Source organism: Falco punctatus (genome assembly GCF_963210335.1).
Source record: "Falco punctatus genome assembly, chromosome: 10".
NCBI classification, from domain to species: Eukaryota; Metazoa; Chordata; class Aves; order Falconiformes; family Falconidae; genus Falco; species Falco punctatus.
In genome coordinates, this window is record NC_137590.1 from 32,464,120 (window position 1) to 32,487,964 (window position 23,845).

Below are 23,845 nucleotides of genomic sequence, written 5' to 3' on the forward strand. Positions count from 1 at the left end.
AATATTCATTCATGGCTCAACAGTGGGTGCAGTCATGATTCAGGATTTTGCTTATTCCCCTAAATTAATCTCTTCCAACATTTTTGAGGAAAAGGTTATTTTGCACCCCCAGGACTTGGAAGATACATTAAGAATTGTGATGATTAAGTAATCATCAGTTAGCAAGAAAAAAGCAGTAATCTAAAAATCCATTATTCCAATTTTACATTTGACAGCTTGTTCAAATCAGTTTTCCCAAGAACACCTGCAAGCCTTTCCCCCCCCCCAACTATCTCATTATTAAAATTTCTCATGCTACTTTTAGTTCAGCAATAATTTACGAGGACTTACCTCATTTTTAAGAGCTATATTGACTTGCTTCTGATACACATCAAGAAGCTCTTCAATAGAAGACCTGCAAGAAATAGTAGTTATTGAACTCAAGTGCAAGAGCGTAATATAACCCCAGTCAGAAACTCAGCAGCAGGCTCGATTACTAAAATAACCACATAACATTACCTTATAATAGGTTCTCTGAAAGGCTTTTCTACCTTGTAGAGGTGTTTGGTTAGATGTATGGGTGTGCTGTCATCATCTTCCTGCAATAAAATATGAGATATCAAGTCCAGTTCTCACCTTTCTATAATTTGTAATACTGTTTTAGAAGTTTCCCCTTCTATTCCACAGGCATTAGTAATGAAAGATATAAGGTGAACTCTTCAAAGGGGAAAAGAACTAACTAATAGCCTACAAAACAGATACACATTGGAACAGAGGGAAGAAACAGCAATTGAGTGCCATATCCAATTAAAGTAAAAAAACTGTTCAAAACATCTATTTAACTCTGAAACTTGTTGCTTCTTTCAGGCCTCAAGTTTAGTCCTAATGCTTGCATACTTTTTCCAGCTATAGTACTTGGTCTAATAAGAGATATTACCCATACTTAATTTGCCTTGCAAAAATTCAGTATGTATGTCATTCCCTCTCAGTAAAGAACACAATTCCCAACACCAAGAAGACCCAATGCTTTGTTAACACCACAAAGAGCTTACACCCTCAGATCCATCAACCCTGATGCAAACTCCCAGCCTCTTGAAGATTTACATTGCTGCTGTACTTACTGTTCGTGCTAGATCTCTGCATATTACACTGTGGGTCAAGAGCTGCAGTTTGATTTCTGTATCCCACTTCCGACAGTTCTGAATATATTCATGACTTCCAACACAGTGCTTACTGTTAAACAAAGAAAGCTATAGTTACACCAAAACTATGCAGTGTTCTTAAAAACTCACATGACATGTTTAAGGCAACCTGTTGGCTCAAAACAAGGAAATGGTGAATCCAGCTCTGTACCATACTGCTTGATCTGATTTTTACTTCTGCAGAAGCTTTAATACATTATTACAGATACCTATACTTTTGCTACAGCTCTTAGCTACCATGGCTAATGGTGACACCAAATATTTTAACCTAAAAAATTAATGCAGATTTCTAAACCATTAAGTTTTGGGGGAAAAAAACCCAAAACAATCACATATTATTCCAGATTATTAGAATTCATCAGTAGTTTTTTTTTTTTCCTGGTTGCTGGGATTTGAAGAGCAGCCAAAAACTACAACATCCATTACAGAAATGCTCTAGAATTCTGCATCTAAAAGAACCCTGCATTCAACACAGTAATGTCAGCTTAGAACAGATTTCTAGGAAGATGCTGAGACTCTAACTTGCTGTATCCCAGAGCAACTCTAAAGACTTCTGATCTTTGTGTAAAGTGTGACTCAATGTTTTTAACATCTCCGCTTTCACACATTTATTTGTTAAAAATATACTTCCCAGTAACTGTGCCATGAAAAAGCATGAAATTAAGTATTAATGAAAAAGAGTTTTCTTACTTCTGTAAAACTTCTTCCTGGCCACAGACTTTCAGGATATAGCTGCCAATGTCCACTTCATTCAAGTCATCATGCACCCAGCAAAGCGCCTGCATTATTATAAGCTCAACAGGGGAACTCACTGTTTAAAAAAATTACATCTAAAAGTTAAAAATACAAATCTATAGCAAGTTATATTAACCTATGCTCACTCAAACTAGTAATTTAATTGTATTTTTATACTTGTAGTAAAGACTTATGCTTCTATAATATCCTAAGTTTCATAGTTTGATCTTCAATTTTTTTTCCTCAAAGAAAGGCATTGTTGTAAAACCTGCCTGTAATTGAAGAAATCAGTATTTTTTAAAAAATTACTGATATACTGCAGTCACTTGACCAAAAGCACAGAAACAGCCCGCAGTCTTGTTTTCCAGGAGTTTTTATATGACAATAGCTTTTTTAATTACAGATTTGCCTTATTTAGCACAGACTTCAAGTAGGTAAGTGACCCTGGAGCTGCTTGAAGTTTAAAAATCACTATCCGAAGAGCTGAAAATTGAACTTCTCTATTTGCTCTGCTTCTGAGGAAGTATCAGCTGTAGCAGAGGTAAACTGTACTGATAATCCTTTCTTTTACTTTCCATTTGTCTAGGGCAGTTTCCATACTGTACAGATCAGATCTCACTAAGCATCACCAAGCCTTTGCAAAAAGCAACTCTTAACTATCAGTACTTTCACATCAGGCTCCAAGCATTTTTTTGAAAACTGTCTCTCCTCCGTTCAGCAACTACACAGCAACAGAAATAATACCAGCCAAACCCAAAATCCATTCCCCTACAGCCACTAGCTGTCACTGACAAAAAGATACAGAGGTATATTTTAACACCAGTGTTTTAAGTACAAAATGTTCTCTACCTCTCACCTACCTAGTTTCTGATCTTCCACTTTAAAACATTCGCAAACAATGTCACTAGATTGCCTCAACATTCTGCAAAAAACACTGTATACAAGCATTTTAATTTTTCATCAGTACCTTCAGGGTGGGGTTTTTCCCCTCCAGCGACCTTCCTAGTTTCCCCAATTCTTCTTTTAAGAAAGAAATGTTACTACCATGGTGTATACAGAAATAATACTAAAATAATATTTTCTGCAAGGTAACACAAGTGCTTCATCTCATTAACAGATGATTAATTATTACAAGCACCGAGGTATTTGATGGCATAGAAAGAACAAGTATGTGGAATTCAAGAACAAGGAACGATAAGTAGTATGAACTCAGAAACACTAACTCATTAAGACTATTTAAGTTATTAATCTACAGTGAAACTGCTGTACTACTTTCAGCAGAAAATACGGTGGTTGATAGAGAAAAAAGATGCAGGAACAGTTTATAGGCTATAGTCACAGGCTGCATCGGCACAGGTCTGAGCCCTGCAAAGCCTAGTCAAGTAACACAAAGATAATGTTACCAACTTTTCCCCACCCTCTGTTTTGTTGAAAGATATTCATTCCTTGCTGACAATGCAGCGATGGCTCAGGTAGATTTGTACTTCTATGTAAAATCTAATGAACAAGTGCAAAATGAATAGGCATACCCAAATAAGCTCTAAAGGTTATCCGTTTCCCTTCTGGGTCCTTTCTACACGTGGAACTGTCAGAACTCTGGAAGGCTGCAGCTCCTTCTGAACTGCAAGACTGAAAGCCATACTAAAGCAGTTCTAGCATTACAATGTTAAGGTATGCAACAATTTGATCAAGAAGAGAAGGAATTAAAGGAAGAGTAACTTTAAATATGTCTATTACTAGTCACATATGAGCTACAGATACTTGTCTTCCATAGCCAGTGAAAGTAGTAGTTTGTGATTAGTTTTAGCATCAGAAAGAAAGCAGAAAGCACAAAGAATAAGATACGTGGGGCTACAACACAAAACACATTCCAAGGTATTCACAAAACTTCTAGAAATTAAGGGTTGAAGCCGTAACATTGTACTTACGCTACCAAAGCCTTTTGTAGGCAAGGATTAATCCTATAATATTAGGAAAATAATCTTCATCTTACAGATTAAGAGCAAAAACACTTCCTAGGCTACACTTACAGTGCACCTCATTTCCTAATGAAGGAGTATTAAGTCACAATTGAAAACTCTTGTGCCCTGAGAGCTTTTCCAATAGAACAGCTAGTTTAAGCATAATAGAGCAACTTCCTATCTTTTGAGAACAACTGACTAAAGCATCTACAGTGTTAACAGATAATGAACCACATGATAAAAAACCACCACAGCATAGCTCCACTACTAGCAGACATGGTCTGGGAATGGGAACCCTTATAAGGGCTAAGAGGTCACAACAGTATAGAGGCTAAAATGTAAGTTGCTCCTGAGGTACATTAACTGACTTATTTTATCACCAAGAACTGTCACAAGTTGGCAGCATCCAGAGTTACTGCCTTTAATACAAATATGCTGTACAGTCAAGACTGCACAAAGAATAAGTTTATGTACAAGAACAAGACAAACCTAAGAGTCCCACCGCAAACTAATACTCCCAGTTACCCACAGAACTGGGCCACCTAGTTGTGGCCTATCACAACAGTATTAGTTTAGTGTTTGTGTTCATAAGCATACATTGAAGTAATAGGTAAATTCAGTGTTTATTCATACTTCCCAACAGCCATTTGTCTAAATTTTTAGATAGCTTGCAAGAGTTTAAACACATGTTAGAGTGTTGAAATAAAAAATTCAATTGAAAGTTAATAGTCTCAGTCCTGGTGTCATTGTCCCCTCAATTACCATAAAGTAGGTCAAACTCTTGAAAAAACTGTTTTAACATTCCCAGCTGTGGATAGAATAGTGCTTTTGGTTTGCTCAGCTTTCCTTTTACAAAAAAAAAAAAAAGGTTTCACTTTTAACAGGTTTTAAATACCTTCTGATGGACACTGACCCAGAATTCGGTTCTTTCTTCAGTTACCTTTTCCCCATTCCCCACAAGCAATCCACGCACCCGAGCCCCCGGGGATTACACAACCTGAAAGGCGTTGGCCTAGACTGAGCGTACAGTCTTAACCCACCATTCTAAGCCTTACAACAAACTCCAATTTAAAAAGCAGCAACATACCATCACACGTAAAAGTTACTGGTTGCTGGAATTCTTCAATTTCTATAGAAACCTTGATACTGGCACTCTCCCCACTTATACTTCTTTGCAGCATGATTGGACTCAGCACAAAGCCCGGATTTGTTTGCCAATTAGTGTAAGGAAACTTGGTCCTCAATCTGAAAGTAGAGAAGGTTTATGAAACATTGGAATGGATAAGTCTAAGGCTACAGCAAAACAACACAGTAATAACCACAAGCCAGAACAGTAAAGACTAGCTTTTTACCAAAATTGTATGTACAAAACACCATTTAGTTTTTTGCTCTCAACAGAGCACTGCCCACAGTATTTATACAAGTAGTAGTTAGAAAATGTGTCTGACTATAAGCTAGGGGTTTTTTTCCTATGTAGCTTAAAATATTTAATAGGTCAATGCTTACAGGACACATCCAGCTTCTGTAGAAGCTACGCTCTAAAATGGTCTAAAGGATAATCCACAGCATTTACTAAAAATTAATTTTTAAAAAGTACTTCTTTTATGCACAAAAGACCACAAAACTCTTTACACATTTCAGTTTTTGGAAGTCTAATCTGAACTTAGATACTATACAGAAGTTAGTTATTCCAAACAGTAGAAGTTAAGAAAGAGGCCTAAATTAAGGAAAAGGCTTCTATTTAGGACACTATCAGTATAAAACATTCACCTACTAATGAACAGGCAGTACTTTGATGCTGGCTTTTAGTTTTTAATAGCTGCTATTTAAAAAGGATGAAATAATCTAACCTTAGCCTTCTGCCAATATTGTAGTATTATTATAGGAGATTAAGAACAGAACTCATCTATAATGGTCATCTATTTCATCATCTTGATTACCGACAACAGCATGAATAGAAAAAAGGAATCCCTCTCGCTTGTCCAGTCAAGAATCCATCAGCATTTTAAGCACTGAGTCTTGAAAGAAAGGGCAACAACCAGATCAACTATAAACTGTTGCAACAAGCCTATTTTATGCGAGCTTTGACTTGTTCATCGGTAAGTTTCACAGGTATAAGAATTATCATTGGGTTTACGGAGTTTCCTTCCATTTTGTAAACATTCCTGTATTAAAAAGTAGAGATCTTAATTTGAAGGATAGCAGCTATTTCCCCCCATTATTTCTTGGATTTTGATCTTGAGAGGGGGGAAAAAGGCAAGACACCTAGTTTGTCTTCTCTAGGAAAACAGAAGAAATTTTTTTTTAAAAAAACTTTCTCATTAAGCCATGGCAGTAACCAAACAATAAAGGAGAATTCTGGTTGATTAAGTCCCATCTTATTTGCTAAGACCGTCGAGAAATTTCACCACCTGAACAAAGCAGGAACAAGTTTATTTCTTACAGAATTCCAGTTGTGAAAGCAAAATAATGAAAGCATTTAAGGGTTAGAAAGTTGAAGTTACAGGATTTAGTGAGATGCATCAGCTAAGAAAGACTTCAAATTCTTTCGAAATAAATTGTATTAAAAAAAGACAGAAGACTACACAGAAAAAAATAGTTTGATGATAAAGTATTACAAAAACAAGGAAGACTGAGAGGAAAGTTACAGGACCAAAAGAATAAAGATGACACATAATAATCCAAAAGTACTGAACACCTTCACAATTCTGTTGCATTTTTTAGAAAACAAGACAAATCCAGGAAAAACTGGGATTAGAAAAAGGAAAAGGATACATACTGAAAACTGCCCCATCAAGCAAAAAAAAAAAAAAGCTGCCTCTGTCAATCTAACAGAGAATTAGTTACTTAGCTTTTCTTTTTCCTTCTGAAAGCTAATTTGTGTTCAGTAATTTCTTACTTTGTAATTGCTTGAGAAAAAGCTGACAGTTCTTGATTCTGCCCTTCAATTTCTTGGAGAAGCACGTTTCCTGACAGCATGCCAGTGGTCCCATTGTCTTTCTGCAACTCAAAGATAAAACAGTATTTAAATAGCTGCAAATGTACTCCTATAGCCAGCAAAGCCACATGTAGACTACAGATTTTTCAGAAGTCTGAAGTTTACTATTAGCTTTAGGTCTACTTCTATAAGGAGAAAAAAAATGTATATAATTAAGTTGAACAGTTAAGGTTTGCCGGACCAGTGACTCCTTTACAGAAGGTAGTTTGACAGCATCATTATCAGGTAACAAAGTTGCAAATATAACAGTTCCCAAGCTCCCAGCAGTGACCTGTTGCATTAGAACGTGGCTAGGTTTTGCTGAACCAGAGGAGGAAGACAAACAAATGGTTTTTCCGCCACTTGTGCGATTCAGCTTTCAGTACAGTCCCAGAAAGAACCGCTACACATCAGTTCTGCCCATGATTACCTTTTCCTACAAAGCAGGAAAAGATAAATTGTACACCGGAAGGAAGCAGTGTTCAGAACACTAAACTCTGAACCGATCTCATGGTATCAAGTTACTGCTGTTTTAATCCCTTATGCCGTACACACGTGCCAGCTCCCAAAAATGTAAACCACATCTTTGAAGCATCTCATCTAAGAAACAATTGCTAAGGAACTTCAGTTTCAAGTAACAAAAATCTAGTAAGCTTTAAAAACAAAAAACCAACCACAAATGAAAAACCCTGCAGCAGTTTTTAATCTGTATCTGTTTCCGATCCAATTCAAAATACAGCCATACAAATGCTAGTGTAAGCAAAAGGGAGAAAGCAGCTGGGGCAGCCAGTGGGGCTGAGATGGAACTCAGTTATCTGTAGTCTAACAGCCTCCACCGAAGCATTCATGGAACTCCAGCGAAACGCTCCCTGGAATAAATAGATTCTGAAGAGTTTGCTCACATCCAACCCAGGGTCACTGTGCATAAAGGATAAAGACTTCTGACCAGTTACATTTTACACCCAGTGCTTTTTTGCAAGGCTTACAGAAGTTTTTAATACACCCACCCATGGGTCCAGGGGAGAAAAAAAAAAAAAAAAGGAGCAAAAAAAGAAAAAAAGGGAGATGGCCCTATGGTTTTCTGAAAAGCATTACTATTAATTACGATTTCAAACATGAATAAAACTAGTATGTGGGTTATTTATTATTAACTGACAAAGTTAGCCAAGCATCTAATTTCATTACAGCATATCAGACAATATAGTCAAATTAGACCATCTCAGAAAAGGGGTCAAATTGTAACATCAGGTCTTTTTCTGTTAGGATTTTTTTTTTCCTCAAACTTGTTCAAGCAGTATAGCATAAACTTGGAAGGGATAATACATGCAACCTGTAATTGCCACTTGAATCACATTTAAACCTAGTTATTTCAGCTAAAATACTGGTTTCATGATCAGTTCAAAAGGATAAATTCTATGTAATTGGGGATTAGCCATTAGGAGCAGGAAGCTGTGAAGTCAGAAAACCTGCAATGAGATTCAGAGGCACGTAAAATGACTAAAATTTAGAAAGGTTCTTTTATTCTAACATTTCAGACAAGTTCTGTAACATAAAAATACTTCTGGGCAACTGCACCAGACTTGCTGACAAACCTGTGCAATTGTACCTAGTACATGCCTTCTTCAAGCAATTACACAATAACAAAACAAAAAGATCATACAAGGGAACAGGAAGGTAACATACCAAGTCAAAGGTAAACACCTCCCATAAGGATTCAATGAACTGCTAGTCAGCACTCCACACAGAACCCAATCATTTCAAATCAAGAAGGTGGCTATACAAATGTTAAGTTTTCTCTGTTTAAGAACTCTTCTTGAAGTTAAGTAACACTACAATCAAGTACTCAAAGTACTCTGCAACTCTAACCAGAGTATAAAAGCAAGGGGATTACTTAAAAATCACACCAGTGATGCAACATTGCCACTTTATGCCATTATGTGACACTTTTGAATTATTTACAGCAAAATTTGCAGGTTATTCTACTGTTAAATTCAAAGTTTAGGGAACTACAGGCCATTTGTATACATGTAAGCTTTGCCAAAAAAATCTCATATAATGAGCAAAGGAGAAAAAAAAAAAAGGTTAATTTAGTTACCCATAGTTGACCTCGGGTCATATTTGGCAAAGGAGAAAAACCTACGTTATTACACATATATATTGCTGGAAATTACCTGCTGGAATATTAAGAACACTAAATTCCTTCCTGCTTTTATAGTTTAATTTCAATACTAATTTTTGATTACTTTTTGGAAGTATTTCAGAAGGATAAGCTTTGACAAACTAAGAAATCTACTTAAAATACATAGTACTCAGATGATTAGAATTTTGAACAAGTAAGATTTGAATTTCTTTAACTTCCAGATGAGCAAATCTAAGGGGTACAAAAGCTATCAGTCAAGCAGGAAATAACTTTTAAGAAAGGACTTCAGGCCAAACTAAATAAATAGTTCAGTACAGCCTGCAAAAACAATTACTCTTAACAATAAAAAAAAAAACCCAAACTCAGTAATTTACCAGAAGCCAAGTTAATTAAGTAAATTAAATCCTACGAGTACATAAGGCCACAAGACTCTTCAGCTCTGTGGAGAGGAAAGCTAGAGAAAACACCACCTAAAATAGGACAAACTGATGATCTTTGCGTCTGCTTTCAGATAGGAGAGGCACAAACACTGAAGTGTTTAAAGGGGAATACTGAATATATAGATACTTCATCAAATATGAGGCAAAACTCAAAGCAATCTGTTGATTCAAGAGATTAAATATAGTATGTTAGAATCTATATGACTAGGATTTTTTACTAATAGTTTCGTTTAAAGGGTCAGTGAAACTGGGTTATTCAGGGGGGAAAAGAATGATCCAGACTAGTTAGGATGCAAGACTTACATCCTTTGAAGGAAATATATACCTGTCGGTAAATGGCATAAGATACAAGCGAACTGTCAAAAAGAGGCTACATAACTCAGCTCCCTACTATACCACCAGATGGAAAATTACTTAAGCTAGAAAATAAAGTAGCAGCACAGGATGGACAGAAGATAAAGCAGAAGCCACAGGTTATGTTGAAAGGATATCCATTTGAAAGACTCTCTTTAAATCTACCTATTATCTTCTTTAATAACGGCACAAGCAGCAGAAATAACCCTGGTGATAACTTACAGTCTTGTATTATAATCCAGACTAGAACTGGAGTATTATGCCAAAACTGTTTAACCACAGACTGGAGGAGCACAAGCGAGAAGTAGATCTTGAACCTTCAATGGGGCATCCACTGCAGGACTCTGCTATAAATTAAGAACTTGTTTGAAAAAGCTGGTGGCTTAAGAAAATCAGAAATACCAACTATGGGATCAGTAAGTGCTGTTGTGAAGGCATCATGAATAAAGCAAATGCAGGAAGACTGTATCAAGCAGAATACCCCTACCTGTAACGAGGGTGTAGTATGCCACCATACATGGCACACACGTGGTACACTGTGCTCTCACACAGAGCGCTAAAATTCTTGTAAGTCATCTTCAAAAAAAAGTGACAGCAAAGAGTATCACACAGAGCTTGCAACGAAACCTGACAGAAAGTCAGTGTCTCTTGTAACATGTTGAGGTGAACATCAAAATGGTTCTTTACCTGAAATACCTGCTGTTCCATCCTGTTAAGGACATTTGGTAAGAGCTAGTTATGAATGCATTTCTGCTGAAAATCAGATGACTGATGAGGACTGCGAGGGGCTAGAACAGTCAAAAGTAGCAGGAGGAAAACACCACGTGAAGGCAGAGCTTAAGTATTACATGAATCAGTTAACATGTGATCCACAAATAGCATGGGATTGGGCCTGATGAACAGAAGAGACCTTTTTAAATCCTGCATTCTTGAAAAAAACCCTGGAATCTATAAAAACATACTTCATTCAGCAACAGTCAAATACTACTTTCTACAGACAACACCTCAGAAGCACCGATCCAATATAATCTAGCTATTGTAGTTAATGGTTTCATTACAACAAACCAAACACCACTGGAAAACTTACAAACACATCACTAGATAGCATGACAAACTGAAGCAGCAAACTGCTGTAGACCCCAAATTTACACACCTTTCCAAATACTAGGAAATAACCAAGTTCACATATCACAGCTCAGCAGTGAGTGGAAAAAATAAAATCCAAGTTTAACTAAAGATCTTCACACATGTATGTTAAAAATGCAATCCCTTAAAGACAAAGGTAAAGGGATTTTTTGGGTTTATGGGGTTTTTTTTGTCCTTCGCCACTGGCCTTCTATTAAACTTTTGCCAGCATCTGAAAGCTAGCCCAGAAAAAAAAAAAACAACAGGAAAACCTTCAAAAGAGGAGCCAAAAATTTCACTTCAATAACCATTTAGACAGCTCTAAGCCAAAGTCTAGTGAAATATTCCTTTTTCTGAGAAAAAAAAAACACCCTTGCTCAGCTTGGGGGAGGAAGAATTAGGGGAGCAATGTGGAAAACATCCTTGCCCGATACCAGTTGTTTTTTATGGCATGTCCCTGGCCTATTAAAACACCTAGAAAGACAAGACCTAAGAGTCAAAACAGCTGCCATCCAAAGTCTCCAAGGCAAACAAATCTTTTACCTTCCGATCAGTTCCTACAAATACATTTTTTCCTGCGATTATCACCCCTGCCAGGGTTTTAACTTTTCCACTGAAGACTTCTTCAGTCTCTGTACTCTCCCTATCAAAAAATAAAAATACAAAGTATTCACATTCACTTTCTAGTGACGTGACTAATACTTAAAAATGTAACATCTTGGTTTATGATGAAATTATCACAGAAAGAATTTTAAAGGATAGGAATAGGTAAATAATCCATAGTCATTCACTAGACTTGGAAAAGGGTAGGATGCACTTAACGGGGGCATCATTAACCAGATGAGATTGCGACGGTATTGATCATCTGCTTTACGGTTTAGTTTTGCTACACATTGCATGTGCTCAATGTACAAAAATGATGAGCATCGTAACTAAAGCCTCTGTTGACATTTTTGTCTTGAAAGTTTTATGAAAGTAATCCTGATCCTGGAGCAGAAGTCAGCCTTTTGCCCTGCCTGATAAAAATATCACACAAAGATGGTCTTCCTTCTTCCAGAACAGAAGTGCAGGGTTTCTGACCCGACAGGCATCTGACCTTCCAGGATAATATAACCAAAATGTTCACTTGCAGGATCTCCAGTACTCCTGCACAGGTAGAAAGCTTTCTACCTACGAAAAAGTTGCAGTGGTCCTATGAAAGACTGCAAGTGATACTGGGAGTACAGAAAATAGTTTTCACTATGCCACTTATCTTTCTATTCTAACTTTTTTATATATAAAAAAAAGTTGACAGATTCTAGTAAAAGGCAAAAAAAATTTTATTTCTTCCCCCCCCTGCCAAAATCTGAGATCAAGGCTGCTCAAGATAAAGCTTTAAGTGTCTAACTTTGTATCTTTTTATGGTGCAGTATCATGGGAATTGCTCATTAATTTAAATGTTTATCAACATAATTTAAATACTGAATTGTTCTAATGATTATTTCCATTTGTTTGTGGTGTGCTGAAAAACACCAGCTTCCTCAGTAAATGCGGAAAGATTACACAAGACTAGAGTTATTTTGGGATTTAGTTCAGTAGTAATGTTCAGTTTTCTGAGTATCATTAATACATACATACACACACCATTAACATCACACTATTTGGACACTGCTCAAGCCAAGTAAATATATAAATAAATCCAGACCTTACAGTGTCTCTAAACACTGTGATTAATCTTTACTATTATACTGCAACTTACAAATAATTATTTACATACCTGTGATGTTTGGCCCTGTAGCTTTGCAAGTTGAGTTGTTCGCATGTTTAAGGACTGGCTCCTCGTAACTGTTGCTCCAGATGATTTTCCATTTACTTTTCTTTCCAGATGACAAGTTACTAACAGCTTCTCTTCTAACAGCACAGCATCCCATGGATCTTCAGCAGTCATACTCAAAGCCCTCTCTCCATCATTCTCTACATTTAAAGTCTCCACACTATCCACTTTCGGTTTACTTAGAGGATCCAAGTCTAACCAATCAAATTTACTAACATCCCTGCAGCTTTCCGAGGGTGGTAGGTTAGAAACTGCAGACTTTATAGCAGTCACTTCCAAGTCTGTGCTTGACTTCCCATTTTTCAGAAATTCTGAGGTGCTTGCAATTTTGTCAAATACCTTTGCCATTTCTGGTGTAAGTACTGGTACGGGAGGATATATAGGTAGGCTTCCTTGTGGATGGAAAGGTGTAATAGCTGCCGGTGGGTATGAAATGTATTGCAACTGCCTTGGAAGACCAAGATAAATAGGTTCTCTAGAGTGATAGGAGGACATACTTGGATGGAATCCATTCTGAAATACACCAGTCTGTTTTGTGTAAGAAGCTGAGGGGTAAATAGGAGGTAAAGTGCATGTCACAGGTGCTGGTGTCCCAGGCATCCACTGTCTTCTTTGACTCGTAGGCCCAAGATAAAATTGTGAAGACACAGATGGGCTCAAAATAGGACTTACTGGTAATGTAGGTACTTTACTAGATTCAAAAGTGTCATCCAGCAACAGTTTCTCTAGTTCAGCACGCGTAAGCTTCTCTATGTCAACAGTACTTAGTTTATCTTCCATGCTCTTGGCATCAGACTCTGGAAACACCATGAGATCATGGTCCTGTTTGCTATGAGTCTGTGCTTTTTGTCTGGTGCTACTTAAAGAATGAAAAGTTTGTTTATTACCAGCTACACCTCTTTCTTTCTGCATCTTAGCTAATGCCTCAGCTTCCATCTGCAATGCCTCCTCTTTGTCCACATCTTTTGACCTTGCAGCTGCCAAAGAAGGTGATGAGCGCTGTTTAAATCCATTGCTACTGGATATCTGGGCCATACCGCAAGAGCGGATATCCACTTAAAGAAGCAACACTTCCCTTGTACTGGTTGTCTACTCTTGGCTTCGGAAGAGACTTAGCAGATCTGAAAAGGAAATGAAGCATTAGAAACACATAAAAGAGATCATATGGGGAGAACTACAAAGTCATACGTCACCAACTGACAAGGTTGCACGTGTTCTCCAGAAACCCAGGACATTTTAAAATTTTAGAAACTTTTTTTGGCCAGGGGTGGGATGGGTGGTATCAAACAAACAAACAAAAAAAAAGCAACACAATTACTTTCACAGCCTTTGAATTAACCGAGACTGATTTATTCTTCTTACTAGTACCTACCAGGAGATAATTACCTGGTTTCCTTTTGCACCACCAAACCTAAGACACAGAAAAGCAACATTCAGATACCTAACTGTTCACAGATTTGAACAATTCTGCCCATCTCGCCAGGTTCAATATCAGAAGCAGAAATCATTCTAAAGACTATACAAATATCTAGCATTGATAAAGCACACTGTCAAGAAAACTTCCAGTGTTACTTCAATTTATTACAAAAACAGGCCTATCAAACTGCTATTCGACGACTGTGATGGTCATAATGATGCTGAAGGCCCTCCCTTCCATTGGAAAGATACCATTGCCTCTAAACAAAAGAAAGTAATGCTTACGAAATGCTATTTTTTGAACAAGCAAGATAAGTGATTTAAGTACAGCTGCTTATTAAGGAATCCCTTTAATAGCCCCTTAAAGGAAGCCTCATTCACCACACAATAAGGGAAGAAACTGTGAAAGTCACTTTTGCCTAAAGGCCAGCACCAAGAAATTGGAAAAATCTAAGATGTCAATCTCATGCTCAGTACTATTATTCAAATTCCCATATTCACCACAATATCTATTCATCTTGACTAAAATAATCTTACAAGAGATTACCACAAGAACTATGTTACTTTTCAATATTATTTCTACTTTATTCTACAGCTTTTACACACAGCCAGGTTAAAGTTGAATACAGGAGATAAGATGTCTTCCAGCAACAGTCAGCATATATATATATATATATATCAACTAGCAAGATAAAAATCATGAATAATGAGTTTCTGCTAGGAGGTTTACATAAACAGCAATCTTCATTAAAACACAGTTTCACTGAACTTAGATGAGCCCTTGAGATGTAAACCATCTCTACAAAATCTACATAACAGAAAAGTTTCCTCTGCAGCAAATAATTTAAATAGCTGAGAAAAGATTCTGTCTTTGTCTTCCCTGCTATTCACACCCTTTAAAAGGGTTTTGTTTTTTTGGGTTTGGTCCCCCCCCCCCGCCCCCTTGAACCAAACCAGAGATGTGCTTTGAACAAACTGGCTGTACTCCTGTCTACGTGGTGAATTCACAGCAAGATTCTTACCAGATTTCTAACAGATTCTTTAAATTCTTTAAAACAAAAGCTTGGCTGGTCTTACCTAGTTCATTTCAGTGGCTTACTATACTGTGAAGGGCAGACATCTTTAAAAGAGGTTCTATACATTTCAGCTGACTCTGAAAACAAATTCAGGTGAAACCCTTCACAAAGCAAGATTAAACCAGAACTCACATTACAGGTACCAAGACAAGATTTAAATGAAAGAGGGTATCTTCATAAAGACCAAAACAGTGAAAGACTAACAAAGCTATAAAAGCATTAAAGCCACAAAATAAAGCCCTGGGGAATAAAGTCCTAAGGAGGAACTTTGGAAGTCAGTAATGTATCCATTTCATGAGATAATTATATTCAACAAAGACAAAGTCTATGGAAAAAAGCCAACAACAGATCCTTTTCCATATAACATACTAAACTGCAGAGTTTTTCATTAAAACCGCAAATATTGCCATTAGGAAGAAGCCCTATCCCACCTACTGCCTATCTGCAAAGCTGAGTGTTGAACCCAATCAGGGAACAGATTAAAAAACCCTCAACCAAACCCCAAACTTCTTTCGCTGGGTTCCTTTATAGACAGTGCAGATCCCTGGTGCCGTTTACAGCACAGCTGTCGTCTTCAACAGCATTAGGTTATTCACTGTCCTGTTCGCAGGACAGTCATTCTAAACACTCTCCTAAAGATGTACTGAGTATTTTGCAATTGGTCTAAGCCTACTAGCCACAGATAACACCCTAATGAGAAGTCTAGTATGCTTTACACCAACTGCTCCAACTACCTAGATATCCAGGCAGGCTTTGATCTCTTTGTTAACTTACGGCTGGTTAAGATTGCCATGTCAAATTTTCAAATGCAAGAACATCCTGACTTATGAAGTCCTCCCAGTAATTCCCACTTGGCTTTTCTAAGAAACAGCAGCATGAGGTAAGTGCAGTTTTCATAGTCTTGCTGTTGTCTAAGGATTCCAAATAGCAGCCGGGTTTTTTCTCCCTAAATTTTATTCACAAATCTAAAGTAAGATCATACTTTCTGAGATTATTCAGAACTGGGCTACAACTTTGAAGAAAATTATCAATGCATTCTGGTGCTGCTTGATAGTTACAGTGGTAAGTGAATTTTCTTAAGGAAAAAATAGCAAGATCACATGGTCTTCAAAGTAACTATATATAACAACTCTGGCTCCTTAAAAAAAAAAAAGTAGAAAACCTTATTTTTCCGCTGCAATCGACAGCTTTGATCTCCATACTCGCCAAGCAGTCTGCTACTCACAAGAGGTTACTGTTCCACAAAGTCATGACTGCAGATAAACATACATTCCTCAGCACTCAGACATGGTTCACAGCCACTGCAGCACATTCATTCATAACATCTAGAGAATCCCAATCGCTCAATAACTGCTTGTTTATTGTACAATTTCATGTTAGTACTGCATTTTTGTCAGTGTATGACTGCACACTTGCACTGACAAATCCAGTGACCTCTAGTAAAAGGAATATTATTAGTAGTGGTGGTTATGTGAAAAGTCAAATTTTATTTTTGCAAGAGTCTCATCAGCATACATACACTTAATGTGATTGCTGTATTTAAGTCCTGGCCTTGGGAAACTTCTAAAACTAAATCAATGTATACATTTCTGATAAATTTTGTAAGCAGACTGCAGTTTTAAAATCAGGTTTTAACTTCAGACTGTTTGAAAAAAAATCTGAAAAAGTTGAAATAGTTTTAGGAAAACTTTGTCCCGCATGCCAGTTTAAGCAGTAAATTCACACAATAAAACAACAGAAGAAAAGCTCCCTAGGCATACACATGATTAAAATAAAGACAGACCTACTTTTAAATGCTAACTACACCACAACAGTTAACATTTCCACATAAGTTCAGCTTCACTTTGAACTTGTGACTTATTAGGCATCGAAGTTCAAAGGCAGAGAGCAAGCTGAAATTAAACTTCTCCAACATTTACAAAAAAGGGCAAATTCCATTTGGACCATCTATCAGCAGGGAACGCCTCTTTAACACTCGGGAGAGTATGTCTCGATTCAAATCCCAGAAACATGAAAACCAGACACCTGAACCATTACTGAGCCCACCGTAGGAATTCACAGTAAGTTTGCAACAACTGGAGGTCATTGGAAGACCTAGAAGTAATCCTTGAAGAGTCAGGATTGTTCTCATCTCAACTGCTGCCCGCTATTTAAAGTAACAGTAATAATTAGTTTTCAACTGTCACTCTGTTCACCTTCAAAAGCACAACTCTCTTTGCAAAGACTTAAAGAATCATTCAAATGCTGCTTTTTTTTTTTTAGGAAAATTAGAATCAAATTTCTGTTAGACCTTCAGTTGCAAGTGATAAAACAATCTCCTACACCACTTCCCACCTAAATCTGAAATTAAATAGGCAAATTCATACTTTAGACAAAGTCACCGTATTTACACTGCCCTAGCAGTAACTTGCTGATATTGTGTGGTTCTTTTAAAATCATGTCTAAAAACCTCAACCACCTGATTTATCCACAGCCTTTACAAAAGCTGATCTGCCTCTTGCAGTGAGACTCAGTCAACTTTAAGCAGTATTTTCTTTAAGTATTTGACCAGATGTCATCAGACACAAGTCTGCAGATCTCCTTCTCTGGCTCCAGTCTAGCAGAGTTACCCTACATGGAACACTTCCTTGGTGGCAATTTTGAATAAATGTGTTTAGAGTCCAAAGTTGGTTTGCTTAGTCAAGTACCTGTATATTGCTATGTAATTTTGAGTACTGCTCGTTACTTTATTTCAAAGGAGTAAAACATTCTTTGAAAAAATGTTTAAAATGCAATCAAAAACCTTCATTAATGTCAAGAAGCAAGGCACAGCAAGACGTCTGACCATCTCCTTCAGATCAAAGCCTCTGCATGGAACAGAAATTTCAAACTAGATTTTCACTTAGAGAGGCTTACAAAAAAAGATACTTGCATGTGCACTAATCTAGCAAATATATAAAACTGAAACCATGAAGAAATTTTCTTCTGAGGAATTCATAGGTTTTTGGTAAAAAAAATTAGGAGAATCAATATAGGACATTACATGTCTACCAGAACAGAGATTCCTAAAACTGAAATTAGTTTCCTATTTTAATGATCAAGGGATGATTTTATCAGAAATAAATCCTGTTACTTTGAGCACAGGTAATCTCATCATCTGCTCACGTACATGTTGACATTCTTTTCTACTTAAAATGAATTGCACAACTTCTTGAAAAGACCCAAGGCTTTTAACATTCTATTTATAATTCTACTGCTAAACAAGCACAGAACGTATTATTTGTTAATTCTTAAGAAATACTTCATAGTTATCGTAAAATCAGTGCACATAAATTCCCTAGAGACCAAGTACTAAATACAGAAGCAATGATAACAAGTCAGACCATTTCCTGCATTCCTTATAAAGTTATGCCCTGACATACACTTGTTTTGAGGAAGCTCTAGCTACTGTAATTTTCACAATAACTCCATGAATACTTTGCCTTTAACTAAAAAAAATCAGATTTGAGGCATTTGCCTAACATCAAATGATAGCTAACTTAAGAATTAACAAATCTTGCCTGCATACCAGAGATGGTCGCAGTTTTATGGGACACCAGGGAAAACTTAGCAAATAAAGGCAGCAGTAATATACTATGGAAAGTACTAATCATCTGGAAAGGAATTCATAGCAAGACATTTGCCACAGCAGGAAAACTCCTTAGCAAGAAAATCACCCCCTTACAGAGGAGATTAACACAGTTTAACGAAAAGATTGAACGCATTTTGGTTTGGGTCACATCTCCAAAATCTTCAAATACAGTTTCAGTAGCTTAAATGCACGCACAATTTTTAATTTAGCACAAACTCTGAACCAGCACTCATTTATGTTTTGCTCAAATCCTTCAGCTCATAAATACCTGAACATCTGTACTGAGACCAGTGACCGCATCTCTTACCTGTGAAACTACACTTTTTAGACGTAAATGAAACTTCAAAATCATGTCAAAACCTCTGTTCTTGACAAGCTAGGTAAGAATAGGATGCTTTCAACAGTAGAACAGGAAGCATCCAGGAACGCTTGCAGGTCTTTCAATATTGGCAACAAATCCCTTGAAAAATCCAGCCTTGACTGCTTTGGTGCTTATAAAAACACTTCTGAACTCTTCCATTTAATTTTCATCCAGGACACTGTGCAAAAGACAATGATACATACAACATACTTTAACCGTAGAACCTTGACTTTTTGATCAATGCTCCAAGAGAGACAAAGGGTGAAAGCACCTGTCATGATGTTCCAGTCAAATCTCTGGGTAGGCAGCTACAGCTACCTATAGATCACGTATTTTCCACTGCCACAAAGTACTCTTCCCCTTCTTGAACCAGCTGTTTGCACCATTAGCCACTGCAAGCCACACCACCAGCAGATGTGGATACATACAGATTTAGTACAGTATGCTTGCAAGCTTCTTCAGTGTATTTGTGCTGTTATACTCCTCTCCTGAAATTCTGACCCCAATCACCACTTCATTTAACTCTGTTGAAGAAACAGGGGTCTTAAAGATAATTAAATTCCATGTAAGTTTCCTAAAAGCAGGCAACCTGACACCACCAAGAACACTGGGTGTCACAGCTAGAAGAAACCAGTAACATGAGCTCATATTATTGGACACCACAGATTTACTACCAGGATAATTTTTATAAATGCTTGAATCATGGCAAGAAAGCCTTAAAGCCAGTCAGCTGAAGACACAAATCAACCAGAAACTTGACATCAGTTCTATCAGCTGTAGAACTACTCACCAACTTGTGCATCTCTGTATCTCTCCCTATGTTGCTCCTAGCTCTCTAACAGCATACCTGCAATTCTGCTCCTGCCCAGTACTTTCTGGATGCAGATACCAGAAAAAGCAATAATGAAACTGATGGCATCTCAGGCTGTTCTGATGCACTTGGCCAAAGCTTTTTTTTCCATGCCTTACAGCCAAGCCTATTACCAGCATTGTTTGACAAAGGCTAAGAATTTTAGTTCTGTTGCAATGTTTCCCCTTACAGAATAATGCTTTCATATCCACTCCTCCTGTTTCAGAAGCCTGCCTTCAAAACCTTTTTACTCGTTGTCTTGCTTTTCAGCCACCTCTGAAGTTTTCCACCAATCCCTCTTTTCAAAGCACCTGAAAACACTCCTGCTGTACAAAATATTCCACAAAGTATCAGCATTTGTTCCTGGTTTAGGGTTTGGGGGTTTTATTTTTCTTTTTTAAGTAATGCCACTGCCCCAAATATTTTTATTCCACAGCTGAACAATTTGTGCAGTAATCCATGACTTGCAAAATATTTTTACCCTCGAGTATCATTTTTGTGGAACAATGAAGACTGGAAGGGGCCTCAGGGGGTCTCTAGTTCTTTTACCTGCTCAAAACAGGGTCAACTATGAGAAGGTGACAAGGGTGCTCGGGGCTTTATCCAGGCAGCAACACTGCAGACAAAGTTTTAGTTATTCATACAGTGCAGGCCTGACCACAGCAGAGCATGACATTACCGAGAGCATCCATCTGTACTAGTTCCACTAATTCCAATACCAGTAATGCTAAGCAGAAGGTAGACAACATTTTAAGCTACATAGCCAGTTCAATCAAAAGTACAGAAAGCGTCTAGAGCATGGGGAGGGGGGGACAGAGAAAAGAAGAAACATTTGTGCTGTCTGCTTTAATTACATGAAGAGAGATGCTCAAACACTTTCCATATAGTTTTATGACATTCTACAGCATAGAGAACCATAGTAAAACCCCAATTTTCTTAAGGTATATCCCTGAAGTAAGCCCCGCAAATATCCTCCTAATGTCACAAAGCATTCAAAATGCGGGAAGTCAATGATGCAACGTACAGTGGCTATTAACATAAGCAGATGAAAACAACCCTCTCTCACAAAGATCCTATTCTATTCCCTGTGCAGCAGTGCACAGTATACACCTTCAACAAAGCATAACCAAAAAATTAGTAGCATAGGGAGAAAAAAAAACATGTCACCATAGCTCTGTCCCAGATTTAACTCCATTATCACTGTATCAGTATCAACCTAGCAGTCTAACCAAATGTAATTCTGCTGTGGTAGCCAAATTATTTCTACCACTTGCTTCAGCAGATGAGTCTCCCCCTCAGGCAGGAAACTTGCAGTTTCAGTTATAACCAGCAAATGCTTCTTAGTCACAAACCTAATTATTTACAAAAGCATTAAGCAGAACTGTTTATTATTTGATAGAGCAAATGCACTGTTCACACGTACCTTTTTGCTTTACACATTAGAAAATACTAAATGCTTATTAGACATATTGATTCAATGATGATTTTTTTTTTTTAAACACTACATTGATAGAAGACAGAATGGCTGGACTCAGACTGACCAAAGTTTCACATCATCCTTAATTTGTCTCTAAGGGTAGGTTCAGAAATTCAGGCAAGCATGTAATGACACTTCCTCAAAATACTCTTCTAGTCTCCACTCATTTGCCACTCAAGTACTTCCTGAATCCTGAGGTAACTTCTCTAATATTAAGACCCCTGACAGATTTTTTTTTTTTTTTACCTCCAGTAGTTTGTCCAGTTGCAGGCTGAACTCATCATGTAAGCTTTCAGCACTGACCTTGTAACTCAGCACTGTCACCATCCTCTGCTTTTCTGCTGTGACTATGATCTAAAGTAGAAGACCATATCAGGAACAGGTCATTGATAACAGGTAAGTGTCCTGTAACTACTAACATCAACTACAATATTGAAATCTATGAGCTATAAACTAACCCGGTATCAACCAAATATTTTGTTATCAACCAAATTACTTTGTCTAGGTCATCGTGCAGTAACCAATCTCCAGATCTGAACTAGTGACATACTCTTTACACAAATACCATGATGTACTCATACACTACATACTGCAAGTCCCCAGTTATGGTTAGTTTTTTTAAGTGATGTTTTGTTTACAACTTTAATACCACACACCTGAAAATTACAAGTAACATGAAATATGCAGACATACCTTCTCTCTCCAATTTCTTTAGTGAAAGCACTCTGCAGTGACTGCCACTTGAAGCAGATTAAACTTACTCTAAGTAAATAACTCCAGGCTGCATTTCTTCAAAGGTATAGACCAAAGTAATATTTCTCAAAACCTCTTTTAATGTGAGCTTTGAGGAAGACATTTTATTCTAGATCTTTTATAGGTTAACTAAAGTTTATCAGTACTGGCACACCTTGAAACTTTTCCTCCTTCACTTACTTGTCCAGTCTGGAAACAACTTCTGCACTCTTCTGCAAAAACTGACATCACAGCAACCTTCTTATGTACAAAGGGGCTGGATAAATGCTGATGTTATTGACCACTACTAATGAGAACTTAACTCTGGTTCTGGTAAGTAATTCCACGTCCACTTCTACTACTTAACATAGAGGCATATGTTTACAGTTACACTTCCACAAAGCAAACAATTTACATTTGTGCTCTACTCCCTCATTTTTTAGTTTGTTGAAGTATTCTAAATAAATAAATACCACCATAATTTCTGCACTAACTACAGACACTAAAAGGCAATACTCCTAGAATCAAAATGGAAGATCATTACCTGCATGTCACGAAGGCTAACCTTAAAACACACACTACACTGCATGCCCTGGTCAGCATTAAGCTTATACCATCCAACCTATGAATGTTAATTCACGCAATTTTTAAAGTTTCCATAAGATAGCCTTAAGATAGTTACATAATTTAAAGACAAACAACACGCAATCCTGCTCTCAAATTCAAATCTAGCATTCATTTTTCTAGATAGCCCCATACTGGCTTGGTTTTGGTCCCATATCAAAGCCTAACACAACAAAAAGTCAACCCCAAAACATCATCTCAGCATTTTTATTTTTTTAGGCAATGTTTTAATTAATTTCTTCAGCTAGACAGCAGATACAATAGCAGCACTGGGTAAGAAACACCAGGAGTTTCAAGTCAGCTTAGTTTGAGAAATAAGAAACATAAGCTCACAAATTCAGAAAAGATTTTTACTTGACATTTTGAAATGTTTAATATTCCATTTAAGGCATTCAATTTTCTTTGTTGCTACATAGAGAGCTACTAAAAAAAAAAGATAAAAATCAGTCAATCATCAGTGTATATACACTGATTATCTACACTGATGAACTTTTACGTTTGAGCTCTTAATGATGACAGAAATATTCCTTAAGGAAAGAGGTACTTCAAGTATCCAAATTAGGATTACTGTTACATTGTAATTAAGTAGGACAAGTCTATTTTTATTAATCAATCAAAAAAATTAAGTATTTCTTGGGACCTCCTATGTATTTTTTATAAACAAGCATCCTTATGTAAAAGGACCTTTCAAATACTGCACAACATTTAAGACAAGGCTCTAATTTATTACTAGTTTGATTTGTAGGTTCCCCCTCCCTCCCCCTGAACAAAAGGCTATTTAACTTGAAGCATTTGTTGCTTCTCCCTGTGCTCTCCCCCACTGCCTTTATCTTTTATGCAACTTTCACTCATTGCCTATTTCTTCTTAGTAGTTTTGCTTCGATCTGCTTTCAGTTTAGAAAAACAAAAGTTCACTTTGTGGGTCTTATAGTCCCTTTTTTCCCTCCCACAAATGTGGTAAATGCAATTTAAG

At 37.0% G+C, this 23,845-nt stretch overlaps 1 protein-coding gene across 5 annotated transcripts in view; it reads right to left on the minus strand.

The window, feature by feature from the left end:
* Positions 1 to 23,845, minus strand: part of PIK3C2A (phosphatidylinositol-4-phosphate 3-kinase catalytic subunit type 2 alpha) — a 75,150-nt gene that overhangs the window by 28,736 nt on the left and 22,569 nt on the right. For 3 of the 5 annotated variants that reach the window (XM_080405467.1, XM_080405470.1, XM_080405468.1), the window contains exons 2-8: positions 12,670 to 13,847; positions 6,777 to 6,883; positions 4,965 to 5,122; positions 1,872 to 1,992; positions 1,101 to 1,212; positions 499 to 578; positions 331 to 394 (exon numbers count right to left, since the gene is read on the minus strand). In XM_080405467.1, the coding sequence (XP_080261593.1) occupies positions 331 to 394; positions 499 to 578; positions 1,101 to 1,212; positions 1,872 to 1,992; positions 4,965 to 5,122; positions 6,777 to 6,883; positions 12,670 to 13,761 (1,734 nt within the window). In that variant the 5' untranslated portion in view covers positions 13,762 to 13,847. The remainder of the gene's footprint in view (positions 1 to 330; positions 395 to 498; positions 579 to 1,100; positions 1,213 to 1,871; positions 1,993 to 4,964; positions 5,123 to 6,776; positions 6,884 to 12,669; positions 13,848 to 23,845) is intronic. The other 2 variants (XM_080405469.1, XM_080405471.1) reach the window with 1 other exon arrangement.